The sequence below is a fragment of the Prinia subflava genome, chromosome 13 (genome assembly GCF_021018805.1).
Source record: "Prinia subflava isolate CZ2003 ecotype Zambia chromosome 13, Cam_Psub_1.2, whole genome shotgun sequence".
In the NCBI taxonomy this organism is placed as follows: domain Eukaryota; kingdom Metazoa; phylum Chordata; class Aves; order Passeriformes; family Cisticolidae; genus Prinia; species Prinia subflava.
This window is the reverse complement of record NC_086259.1, coordinates 12,891,586-12,905,032: the sequence shown is the minus strand read 5'-3', so window position 1 is coordinate 12,905,032 and position 13,447 is coordinate 12,891,586. Positions and strand designations below refer to the sequence as shown.

Sequence of the window (13,447 nt, the reverse complement as noted above, 5' to 3'; positions counted from 1 at the left end):
TTCCTGTTGACAAAAGGTGTGTTCTTAGGGGTTTTGCTTGCATCATGAACTGGGACTAGCAATTCTATTGGTGAAAGGAGTCTTCTAAAAATATCAGTGCTGTCTATGCAAATACATAAATATTAAGCAATCTACTGGGAAGGCTGTTCTTTTATCAGATATTTTTGAATCTCGTCAAAGTGATTATGCAACTAAAGTAGGATAGACATAAAATACATTTTCATCCTAAGTGTCCTTCAGTATGAGTGCTTTTAGCAAGCCAAATGAATGAGTTTTATTTGTAATGCCTGTTTGCATATTCACCAAATGTTTGGATGGGTTACTGAATAATTAAATGCATTACTGCATTCTCTGAAATTTTTGGAAATCCCCATCTAAAGTGGAAACAAGATCAGGTCCTCTGTGGTTTCCTTCTGTACTAACAAAAATGTTTGTGTAACTTGTTTTGTGTGAGGATGGAAACGCTCTCAGTTGTATAATCTGTGTTTACCAGTTAAAAAGCATTAAAATAAAGGAGTATATAAAGTGCCAAAACAAAGAAGAAATCAACCAACATGATGACACATGTTCTTTGTCACAGCCTAGTGCTTTAGTGCTTGTGGTTGACATGTCACAGGGGGTAACTAGGGGAAGTTATTGTTTAGCAGCAGTGAAGGTCAATTGGGTTTCAGATTGGAAGGTGAATAGAAACCTAGTAAGCCAAAGAAAAAGAATACCCCAACAAAGAATAGTTTCTTTTCATGCCGGAGTTCCCAGGGCATTGATGAATGAAATAGCCAAACTACTGAGGGAGTCAATTGTTTTACCAAAGATTTGAAAAGATCATACAATATCTCAAGTTGGAGGGAACCTGTAGGGATCATTGAGACCAACTCTCTGCTCCTTGCAGGACTACCTAAAAGATGTTAAAATAAAACTGCTAGAACAGTGGAGAAAGTAGTTTTGCATTCTCTAAGTGTCTCACTCAGTTGCTCTAGTGAGGTCAGTAAAGTGTTCTTTGCACAGAGTTTAATGCCAAAGTCTCCCCAGGAACAGGTAGAAGTAGGATCATTTTGAAAACAGAGTAGTATGAACCAGTCCACAGGGAAGACAAGTATTTGTGGAGATTTTTAGAGAGGAACATTAGAAGAGATTGCAGAGTGAAGTCAAATTTGAATCTGTCAAAACCTGTTAAGTTTAGGGAAGATGTATAGGAGTGCTAAGCTACTTAGCAAAGTATTGTAATCTTCTGCCTATAGAAATGGAAAAACTATGAAGAAAACTTTGGAGTTTATTGTATAGCTGGAAACAAGCTGCAAACAAGGAGAACATGAAAACCTTTTCTCACTTCAGTAATCTGAAGTCTGACTACTTTAAGATGCAAAAGGTGTTAATGTTCTAGGCAAATTCAGGAAGAGAATTGAAATCGGGTCATCTCTAGATTTGCTAAGTAGTGGAGGTTCTCTTCTTAATACTTACAGCAGTGAAAGTCATTGTTGTAGGTCATTGTTTTTTCCCTAAGAAGTTTGTGTGTATCTCTGTTTACCTTATGTGATGTCCTGCTAAAGTAGACCAGGTAATAGTTTGCATATTGTGCATCTTCGTTTTGTTGACTGCTTGTGACAAATACAGGGTTTTTTCTGTCTGGTATCAGCAAAGCATGTTATTGGTTTTGAATGTCCTGTCACGTTCAGAATTGAAAGAAATTCCTTCTTCTAGTGCAGTAAGAGTCAATCTGACTTCCTTAGCATGCTTTCTATTTCATGAGAGTACTCAAATCGCTGTCAAAAGAGTATGTGTAAGAATGGGGTGATAAACCTATTTAATGAACAAGTTTCTGTTCATCAGATAAAGCATCTTGGAAACCAGCAAAAATTTTAAAAGGCTGAAATTAATGCAGTGGGAGACAAAAAAGGGAAGTTTTCCTTTAAGACAGATGATTTCTTAGACCTTAAATACAGTGTATCAGTACAAATACTTGGGAATTGCTAGCTGCCAATGATCAAACCAAGGAAAAACTTGAATTCTCAGTACACACAGCGGCTAATTATCACACTGATGGTGTCTTTTGATGAATAAAATTAGTGAGTGTTTCACCCCAGCTCAGGAATCCAGGAGTGGTGAAATACAAAGAAACACCACCTTGAAGGTTGGGTTTTTCTGTTATTTTGCCCCTTTGTCTTTTGCTGGAGAATTACTTGAATTGGTAAGGATATACTGCATCTCTAAAGCAATTTCTGACCTTAAGCTGGCGTGTGTGCTGTGTTGTGTAACAGGAATGATTTTGTGTTTCCACAGCCTAACTTTGCCCACGGTCTGGCCTCTCTTCAGATCCCGCATGGCGCGACTGTGAAACGCATGTACATCTACAATGGGAACAGTCTGCAGGACACCAAGTATGGCCAGCTGCTCATGCTCTCCCATCATTCATTTAGTGCTTTGCATTGCTAAATAGAATTGTGGATTTTTTAGTTCAGTTTGGGCCTTCTATTAATTTGGTAATGTACAGAACCTTTAGATATCAACCTCAGTCAGATTTCTGTAGGTGTTGTCCTCAGACCTTACAATCAAATGCTGGTTTAATTCATCTTGCTGTAAAATGAGCTTGGTTCAGCTGTAGTAGGCAAGTTCAATTGACCTGAAAATGAATTCATTAAAGTAGGGAACATTGTGAATTTAGTAACGGATGTTTAGGCTATTCTTCCTCCAAATTTTGTTTCTGCTGATGACCCCTTCATAAGCAAATCAAAATTGGTGTAGGCAGCCAGTAAGCTTGTAGCATACTGATAATATGTATGTCATGGCAGGGCCCTATCAAGGATCTCACACTCTTGCTAAACAAAGCTAATAAAATATGCCATATGCATAATTGACCATATGTTCAATGTATTTGCAGATAGCTGACTGAGCTCACTATCTTAAAGGCCAGGCTAGATGGGGCTTTGAGCAACCTGGCCTAGTGGAAGGAGTCCCTGCCCATGGCAGAGGGGCTGGAATTAGGTGATCTTTAAGGTCCCTTCCAAGCCAAACCGTTCTAGGATTCTGAGATATCTAATCTTAGATATACCCAAACTGATAAGGTGATATTTTTTGCAGAGACAGTTGAGTTTTAAGGCCAGGAGATAAACCCATCCTTGGATTACTGCTCAGAAGGGAGGGAGCCTTGTTTATGCAGACATTGTCTCCTAATTAGAAAGAAGTGCACTTGAGAAAAATGCTGTTGTGTGTCCCCATCTGTGACATGGTGAGCTTTAGTGAAAGCACTGATTGTTGCATGGGGCTCTGTTGAGAGAGAGAGAGAGCGCTCAAAGCCCAACTTTTAGCTTGTTGTTCACCCAGAGCAGGAACATAACATAAGAACAGGGAATTTTAGGGAGCATAGACATGCTGATAAACAGAAAATATGCCTTTCCATTAAAAGCATCTCACTTGGGACTGTTATTATTTTCTAGAATAATATTGTTGTTGAATTAAATTGAGAACTTACCCAGTAAAGCAGTGTACCTACACAAGCTGATTTCATGTTCTGGGCTATGAAGTACCTTCCTAAGAGCAGTGAAAGCATCACAGAGAAAGCTCTTCTGCTGCATTTGGGAGATATGCCTAGTTCATGGGTTTAGTTAGCTCTAAAAACTCCACACTTCCGTTTTCTGGAGTCTTTAAAACTTGCTTTTTTTTTTTTTTTCATTAAGGGTAAAGATCTTGCATTTGAGTATTGTCTTGTTCCTCTTCCTTTTACCCCACCCTTTCTGATCCTTCTGTTTAATACAACATCTAATCTTCAGTCTCAGTTACCTGCAGCTTTGTTAAAATCAGTGTGCTCTGTTCCAGTGAACTGGTACCAGCTTCTTACAGGAAAATTTGCAGGTGAAGCAGATCCTATGCCCATTTTGTGTGGTTGGTTTCAGGGCTCCCTTGATGCCTCTCAGCTGTTTCCTTGGGAATGTGTACGCTGAGAACGTCGATGTTCTGCGAGATGGAACTGGACCCTCAGGTTTACGGCTTCGCCTGCTTACTGCAGGTATTGGAGACACTCAGAACACTGCACTGGTTGCTCTCCTCAGGAAAAGAGGGGTAAACGTGTGTAAATTAAGCACAGGTTATTTGTGATGATTTAAGAAGTGATTTCAAAGTGTTCTGTCTACTTTATTTTGAACTATTGGGAACAAAACCCAGTTAAATCCTTTTGAAGGTGAACCTGCCCCTTGCTGCATTTTCCTTACCCTGGAGAAATCACTGAGAACTGGAGCCCTCACATGTTTCATGTCTTTAGAATCTGTTTGTAGAAATGGAATTTGTCTCCAGGGGTGTGTGTAGAAGAAAACAGATCACTGTTCATCACTTAAAAAACCCGTGACAAACCAAGAAACCTCATGTATGTGAGCATTTTCTGAGATTCCAGGGAGCTGTATAATGTGTATATTTTTGTGATTAAATCTGGAAGGCTTTTAAAAATGCCAGCATGTGATTATGTTAATACTGCAGCCTTAAAGTGCACTTCCAATTCATTTCTGTTTTCATTTACTGTAGGAGACAGTGGTGAAAGTGAAGAGGGGCTGATGAGTCTCTCTTTTTGTATGTGCTTTCAGAGATGGAAAGATGCTTAGAAATTAGGGAAAGATACAACAACTGCAAAGGAGTATTGTTCAGTCACCATAACTTGAGACATTGTCAATGTTTTTAAGAAATAATATTGAGATGTTTCTAACAATTTTCCTTAAGAGGCTCAGCTCTTGACCTGTCCTGTTTGCTAGCTCTAGGTTTATTGAGGAAACACTTGGAATACATTCACAATATGCAAAAGTTGAAAAAAAGAAAATGATAGATGAAGAATAAAAAACTATGAATAAAAATGGAGCAGATATTTTCAAGTTACTTTGCTTCTCTTATTTCAGAGGAAGATAAGGTAGACCTGTCTAGTGCAGAGAACATACATCTTCATGTACTGGGGAAGGAGATAGTTATAGCATCATAGCTATGTAAATGATTTTGAGAAATTGGACACTTACAGTGTCAAGTTTTGTTAAAAATCTATATGCATGCGGCTTAAAGGAAATGTCAATAAAATAATTATTAAAATATTGCTGATGTTCAGGCAGACTTGCAGAGAGGCAGTCTGGACATGTGCTGTTCTTATACTGCAAAGTTTGTAGAAACTCTCGTAGAACATATTACACGCCTGTTCTAGCTCAAGTTTCTCTGCCCATATATTAGTTTGAAGTTACTGTTGCTTAAGAAATCAAGGATGACTGAATCGGATTTTTCTGATTTATTTCAGTGGGTAACTAGCTACATAAATTATGCACAGTGAGGAAAGCTAAGTGTGTATTTAGAGCACATCCTGTGTTTTGCAGTAACTGCTGCATATGTGTACTTGCATTCTGGTAAATGTAAGATGCTGCATTCCTGAAAGCAAATGGGCTCACAAACTACAACATCTTTCCATTTCCTAACATCTGGTAACATGTCAGCAATTCATCTGTGTAATGGCTGTTCAATAGGATCTGGTTTTAACCTTGTTTGCACAGGGATGTACTTGCTATTGATTTAGTAAGTTATGGGAATCTTGAATAAAGAATGTGTAGTGGATGAGGGATTTTACTTTATGCACTTGACGTTTTTAGCTGGAGATAAATCTCTAGCTGCTAAAGCAGAATATTCTAGGGATAGAAATAATTTGGGGTGTTTACTGCTAATTAGCCACCTGATCAAACTGAGATGGGCTGGGAAACCAAGTCATGTCCATGTGAATGGCAAGGTAGTATGGCTAAAATGGGGAACCATACAACAGTCAGCACATGCACTGCTCTGATAAGAAATGTTTACACTGTTGCAGACTAAATGGTTAAATTTAGTTTGGTACTGTTGTCTGAGGAATGCAGCTGTTTGGTTTGTGATAAATAGGGGAATGCTAACCTTTTGGTGTTGATTTGCTGATGTATTTTGTGGTCAGGAGGGATGCATGTAGAGCTGTTTTCCATTCCTCAGGCTGTGGCCCAGGTGTTCTGGCCGATGCCAAGATGCGGGTATTTGAGCGCTGCGTGTACTTCGGGGATTCCTGCCAGGATGTGCTCAGCACCTTGGGCTCTCCACACAAAGTCTTCTACAAGTCTGAAGACAAGGTGAGGGAATTCATTCAGGCACAGACTTTGTTCAGTGCTGTCTCAGTCTCATCATAGTGCTTGTGTTTGGCAAGGTCAATGAAGTTGAACTGCCATGTAGCACAAATTACAAGTGCTTGACATATTACTTGACATAATTGACCAGGCTGAACCATTATATAATAGGTTTTAATAAGCTTTTTTAAAATCTAAATTGATGCAAATCTGTTTAAGTTTATTTAAAAAATCAAATTGCATAATGTTAACTGTTTTAAGAATTGTTAGAAATGGGAGCACTTTTGTATGTAAATGTGCTGCCTATTTTTTTTCACTTACAGTGTATGTAAAATAACTTTAGCGTACATTTTGATCTTTTCCTAATGTTTTTACACAGCATCAGGTAAGTAAACATATTAATTCCAATAACTGAAAAAGCTGATGTGTCACTGTGCTGCTGAAAGCAGGTGATGGTCCTGTCATGACATCTTACATAGCTGAATAAAGGCTTCAAATGAGATTACAGCAATTTGTTTGAATGTAGAGACGTGATTAAAGGCATTTTTCTTTGAGCATTATTGAATGCATCTGAAAAATGTGTTTCTTTCAGATGAAAATCCATTCGCCCTCACCCCATAAGCAGGTCCCATCAAAGTGCAATGACTACTTCTTCAATTATTTCACACTTGGAGTGGTGAGTGGAAAGCTTCCTTATACAATTCATATAAACTTCTGATTTAGTTACACAGCAATCCTTTCAAGAGGCTAAAGGCTGTGAGAAATGAGAGGCTGCAAAACTCTTCATTGCTGCCTTAGGAATCTCTGGATATGAAAAGCTGCACTTGACTTTAACACTTAAAAATATAATCAGCAGTGTTTTATCTCCACCAGTGGATGGAGGGCTCTTTGCACTTTTGCAGTCTCAGGTTTTCTTCTTTTTCTGTCATGCCTGATGCATAGGTAACTAGTTCTTGTTCCTGAGATCCATGCCCCTGTCCCACAGAACTGAGGCAGGTGTGCCATAACATCAGTTGTGAAAGTTTGCTGAGCTGTGGGGTGTAGTTAAATCTTCATGTTCCTTCTTGCAGCTGTTTTGCTTTAGTCTATGTTACTGTAAATAATATGCAGAAAAACAAGACCTCTTTAGAAAACTTGCCAACATTAGCAAATGAGGCTGCAGTTGTGATTGAGTGCTGGAGGAAATGTGTTGTTTGAATTTACAAATAGTCTGATTTTCAAATACTACTTTTCATAATTTGATTCAGTTCCAGAGAGATAAATATTTGTCACTCTATACAGGTGCTATTTTAAGTAATCTAGGGTTGGTTTGGGGAAAGCCACCTTCCTCTACCCAAATTCCTTCATCTATCCTTTTTGTCTTCAACAGGATATTCTCTTTGATGCAAACACTCACAAGGTGAAGAAATTTGTCCTGCATACAAATTATCCTGGTCATTACAACTTCAACATGTGAGTGTACAGAACTCATCTATTAAGGAGTACAGTAAAACAGCTGAAAAGGAAATCTCACCTTCTCTTTATAGAATTACAGTATTTTTTCATGAGTCTCTTTGGTGTATCTAGTAACCTGTGGAAGTTTCAGACATCATTAGTAACATTTTTTTAGTAGTGTTTTCTTCTTACTTTTAAATGCCTTTATATATACTGGCAAGTACATCTTAAAGCAGTGAATGAGGTAAGGTAGTTCTTGATCCAGGTATGATGTGCAAACTCCTCAAAGAGGCAAACTCTGAGTTAGCAAGAGTGCCCATTTACTGGTAGATGTGTTGCTGTTTTCTTCCTAACATGATTTCAGTTAGTGGTTAAAAAACTCATGCTTCTGAACATGTTTTCAGTACTTAAGTGTAAACTCTTTAGAGGAGGAGTATGAGTTAGTGATTGGATGTCTGATTAAAGCAGTTAGTGACAGAAATCTATAGTGCTATTTCATAGCTAAATACGTCTCCATTTACTCTGTGTAACAATAGAGTAATTTGTGCTGAAGGACTTCTTGTGTCCTCTAGAAATTTTTATTAGGACATTCCCAGGCTGCTGCCTTTTTTGATATGGAAAATCTTAGTGAGAACTTAATCTGTTATCATAGATTCTCACTTTCATTTTATTATTGATGTGACTTTCATTAAAGGGATTATTAAGAGCTGTCAGTCTGTGGCTGTGCAGTTTATCTTGGCTTCTCTGTTTTCTAATAGCTTTATGATTTGCACTTTCTAGCTACCATCGCTGTGAATTCAAGATTCCACTTGTCATTAAGAGAGGTGAGCATTTCCCTGCTGTCCTGCTTCAGGGGGCACAGAGTGCTCCAAGGGAAATTGGGATCAGTCTCTAACTGTCCTTCATTATCAGAGGATGCTAACAGTGACAGTCACTGAGACAGAGAAGAAATTTTGGGATTAGGTTTCTATTAAGGTAGCAGTTCTCTGATTTTACTACCTCGTCACTTATTTGGATCACATAAATATTTAGCTGCAACATCACAATGACTTGTAATGCTACTGCTCTGCTAAAATCAGTTACCTTATACCTGGAGGCTCAAAATCTGTAAAACAGTGTTAGTCTGAGCTCATCTATCAAGTCCACTGGTATTTAATATAATGTGGTTTATCTGGCAATGAAAATAAACATCCACAATATGTTGGCTCTGTGTGTTACAGACAAAGTATATCTGTTTGTGTTCACCTGAAAATCTCCACTTGAAAAAAGAAAATCTATAATCATTAGTGCTGATTTGGCAGGGTGCTAAGATATTGCCAGCTTTGTGCATGTAACCAATCTCAGCAAAGTGGGGTTTGTGTGAAGATCATGGTGATTGAAGTAGACTTCTTCAACATAAGAAAAAACATGTACTGGATTTGGATTATCCTGGGAATGCCAGATGCTGCCTAGGTTTTGGCCAGGGATGTTTTCCTCATTCTGATTGTTATTTACTACAAGCACTTTGCTGTGTGAAGTGCAATCCTCCTGTGGTTGTCAAAGCAGTTTGAGCATATGGAGGATTAAAAACCTGGAAAAACAATGTTTGTATATACAGGCTTAGATGAAAGTTGATTTGTACTTCAGCCAAGAGAATGAGCGTGAAAATTTTCACTTCTAAAATTATTTTCCCTTAGGTTATTGTACTTCAAAGCATTAATTTGTGATTAATTTTATTTACCTCAAGTATCATTATGAATTTATTAATGTGTCTGTTTTTTTGTTTATTTGGCATTTCTGACCAGCTATTCTGGCCTCTAGCTTATGTCCTAGACATGTAACAAGTTGTGAACAGATGTTGTAACAGTTTTGAAGAGCCCATCTTCTTCCCTCTGGTGGCAGTGCCTGATTCACTTTTATTAGTTTCCTTTTGTAGCTCAAGTTCAGATGATAAATTAAGAGCTGGAGTTCAAGTTGCACGGACATTGAACTCTCAGCGCAAAGAGAGCATTTTTAGATTGGAAAAAATACAGAGGAGCAAGTGGTCTTTAACTTGACTGAAAGCTGAGTTTGAGCAGCTAGACATGTTTAGTGTCTAGGTCCATTCCCACTGCTTTGGGAACATGCTTTCAGTATTTAGGAGTACCCAAATATATGTATGTAAGATACATATGAAAGTACTTGAAACCACTAGCAAACAGAACAAAAAAACCAAACCAAAACAAAAAGGCTGTAATTGTACATGCCATGCTGTCCTTTTATTATTTAATTGGTAGGCTGTGATTCCCAAGCTCTCTACCATCTTTATTTTAGTAGAGTGATGTTTTAACTGATTTCAGGCCTGCCAGCTCCTGAGTCTCCAGATGTCAGTTTTAGCCAGCTTTCCTTCCAAGTGCAGTGAAGTGTTTTGGACTTAATGAGTGGCACATCATGTTACCTCCTCAAGTGGCCGTGCTAGGCCTGTTAGCTCAGTGCAGAGAGATGGGGTTTCTTTTACAGTCATGTTCTTCCATCTAAGATTACAGCTTAAGCTTTTATAATCTTAAAGTTGGGAGTTGCTGTAAATAGGGATGTTTGCTTTATCACCTTAACTGGCATTTAGTCAGTGTTTACTGACAATTGTGATTGCTAGTGAATGCTGATGAATTTGTATATGACCCGATCTAATGCTCTTGTGTCTCTTGCTATCTGAATTAACATGCCAAAATAAAGGATTACATAGGGGACTGTTCAAGCTTAAGCTATAAAAGCTTTTCTGTTTTTGTTTCATAGATAGTGCTGACTCCCAGACAGAAACATGTACAACATACAGCAAGGTAAGCCTGTGCAGAACTGAGTGTTTGCCTAATTTTCTTAAACCATCTAAATGATTCATGCCAACTTTACAATACACTTCAAAGAAATTACAGCAGTGGTATCATGTTGTTTTAAAGTGGAATAGTAGAAGGCCAACAGTTAGTGTCTATCTTTTGTTTTAAATATTTTGGTGTGTTAAAAGATTGAATTCATTAGTAATAGCATACTTCAAGTAAACTAAATTACTGCATTATGGCATGGCTTGCATTTTAGCACAGCTGCAGGTAGAAATAGTGAAATTAGTGATGGGGACAACAACAGCAGTGGTGGTTGAATGTTAGCTGGAGACATGTTCCTAAACAAAATTCTCACAGAGCTATGGGACTAAACACAGCTCTTGAAGACATGTACTATTTAACAAGAGAGTCCAGTGCCCTTCCACTTTCTTCTGAAGGGCACCAGTAATGGGATGTTTCATAGGCAGCAGCCTTTCAAAAATGTCACTGCCAGTGTGACACCACCTGATGACAGCAGGCTCCTTGAGGACTCTACAGCCTTACCACCTCAATGAACTTCCCAGCTGGGCACTTGCTGCTGCATATTTGACAGCTGCACTAGGTTGAAAAACTTCTCAAAAACTGTTCCTCAGTGTCTCTGCAGCCAACATTCAGCCAGGGTCAGTGCTGCTCTTGGTTCCTGGGGTGCCAAATGAAGGCTTTCCTTGGTGAATTTTGCATCCCACACTGGGAAGAAAAAATTGGAGTCAGCAATCTGGAAGATGCCATTCTATACTTTTTGATTTAAATTAACTTACTCCCTTCAGTGCTTTGACTTATTTCAGTCTTATGTGTGAAACTGCAGCTTCTTGGAGTCTCATTAATGTGAGGAAAACTGTTGGACACTTCCCAATCATTAAATAATGCAGCTTTCCTCTTCTCCAATATTGTTGCTTAAATCATGGAAATTTTGGGAGAGGTAGCAGTGGGGCTATTTTTCTTCTTTGTGAAGGTGTGTAAGAGGATATTTTGTTGAAGTTTCCCACAGCTGCTTTGATCTTTGAGGTGCCCCAAAAATGCCACAAGACTTTCCAGCTACATTTTATCCATAAGAGCCATAGAAATTTTTATATTAATAATTCTAATTCCAAACCATTTTAGACAAAAATGAGAATATACCTTAAGACAATTTACTAGCTGTAGCAATGGATAGTTCCATTACTGACCATGGCTCCAGTCATAAATTACTTCTGTAAATACAACCTCAGGTTTATTTGATAGATAGGTTTGTCACAAACAAATGTGCATGGAATTCTTCCTAGATAAAAAGAGGAGCTTTCTTGTGCCTCATTTTTAACACAAATTCACTGATGTATTTACAGTGGGACAGTATTCAGGATCTGCTGGGGCACCCTGTAGAGAAGCCAGTGGTACTTCACAGGTAAAAATCTCTCTTTATTTTGCTTGGCAAGGATTGGGCTGACAGCAGAGGATGAGGAAGAGTGTTTATGGTACTGGTTACTTTTGTTCTGCTTTGCTGGTTAAAGTTTCAGGGTTTTTTGGCCACTAACAAGATGAGAGATAGCTGCTCTCAGAGGAAATAAATTGACATGCTGAGTGAAAGCATTTCCAAAATTCCTTGAAATGCAAAATCCAGAGAAGATCTCAGAGAAAACAATGCATTTAAAAGTCTCTTTCTTTATGAGTAATACATAGTGCAGGGTTTTTATACTTTTTATAAAGTCTTTCAATAACATGACATTGTATAGCACAGTATATATGTATGTGATAACATACACAGCAGCTCTCTGTCTGAAGAAGCTTGTGTTCTATGAATTTTCATGGTTCTCCAGTTCCTTTAGGCTGACAGAAGATAGAATAGCCCTTAAATTTGCTGTGTTTCTGCAGCCATTGAGGTGGATACTGGGTTAAATGGGCATTATCTGTTTGTAGAGTTATCATTTTATGATGTGAAACCATGATGTTTATCTCAGGACAAGTGTAAGTGCTGGACACTGTGCAAATACCACAGCAATACCACAGATAAATTAATGTATTTTTATCAGACTTTCATGCAATTTTGACTTTGATTTTTTTTCTTTTTTCCCCCTTAATCATTGTGCCCTGTGTTCCTCTTTACTCCTGTGTTATACCAGTGAGATGATTAGAGCAGAAGCCATGTGAATGAAGTAAAGCTGAGGTGAAATAGTGATGACATAGAGCCCTTCTATTTTTTCCATCTGTGTTGTAGAGAGTAGTTCAACCAGAGAGCGCTTTACTGAGCACATCTCAAATGGCTCAGGCATGCAATTTGAAAAACTGACCAGTTTACAAGAAAGGACAAAAGGTAAATATTCATTAAGGGTTTTTTTGGCTGTAATCTAAAATTCACTGCAGTCAACAGAAATTGTCAATGTACAAGCCAAAAATACCAGAAATAACTAGAAGAAAAGTGGTACATAGATCTCAAAAAATACTGTTTATTAAAACTTGGATTATTCTGTTTCAGCATCATATAGGTTAATCTTCTTAACATGCTAAATCCACTTGATTAATAGACAGTATATAGTAAATATAAATAATAGATTATATATACATATGGTAAATACATATGGTAGAGGTTGAGACACAAAAGGAAGGATCTTGCACAGAAATAATGTGTAGTAAGTAACATGGTGCTTCTCTCTTCCTGTGTGTCTGGGGGTTTTTTAGGGTTCTTCTGTTCAAGTTAAGTGCAGGAGAGTTTTCCTGTAGAGGTCACTAGTGGCTTTTTGATTACTTTATCCCCAAGTGTTATTAATGGCTCTGTGGCACTAAGCAGAGTTTCCTTTGGCTCACTTGGAGTCTAGCGATGGTGTTACATAATGTAGAGGTACTTTCTTTTGATGAAAGCCATGATAAAGATGCTGTAATTCACCTTATGTTGCTGAATAGTTATTCCTCCTTAAGATGTTTCTGATCCTCACATACCCATTTTAAACTTTTTTCCCCTCTTTTCTGTTCAGGTCATCATCTCCGAACAACACTAACCCATTTGGGTCAACCTTTTGCTTTGGACTGCAGCGAATGATCTTTGAGGTTGGGAAAAAACCCTTTTGTTTTTATCTGAGCACGGGAAGATGAGGAGTTTGCTATTACTATGAGCAG

The 13,447-nt window shown here is 38.1% G+C and overlaps 1 protein-coding gene across 1 annotated transcript in view; it reads left to right on the top strand.

Moving 5' to 3' along the window:
- PHAF1 (phagosome assembly factor 1) overlaps positions 1-13,447 on the top strand; it is a 34,927-nt gene that overhangs the window by 19,092 nt on the left and 2,388 nt on the right. The window contains exons 8-16 of the mRNA XM_063410495.1: positions 2,278-2,375; positions 3,888-4,000; positions 5,968-6,101; positions 6,688-6,771; positions 7,465-7,547; positions 8,310-8,353; positions 10,281-10,324; positions 11,683-11,741; positions 13,306-13,378. Of these exons, the coding sequence (XP_063266565.1) occupies positions 2,278-2,375; positions 3,888-4,000; positions 5,968-6,101; positions 6,688-6,771; positions 7,465-7,547; positions 8,310-8,353; positions 10,281-10,324; positions 11,683-11,741; positions 13,306-13,378 (732 nt within the window). The remainder of the gene's footprint in view (positions 1-2,277; positions 2,376-3,887; positions 4,001-5,967; positions 6,102-6,687; positions 6,772-7,464; positions 7,548-8,309; positions 8,354-10,280; positions 10,325-11,682; positions 11,742-13,305; positions 13,379-13,447) is intronic.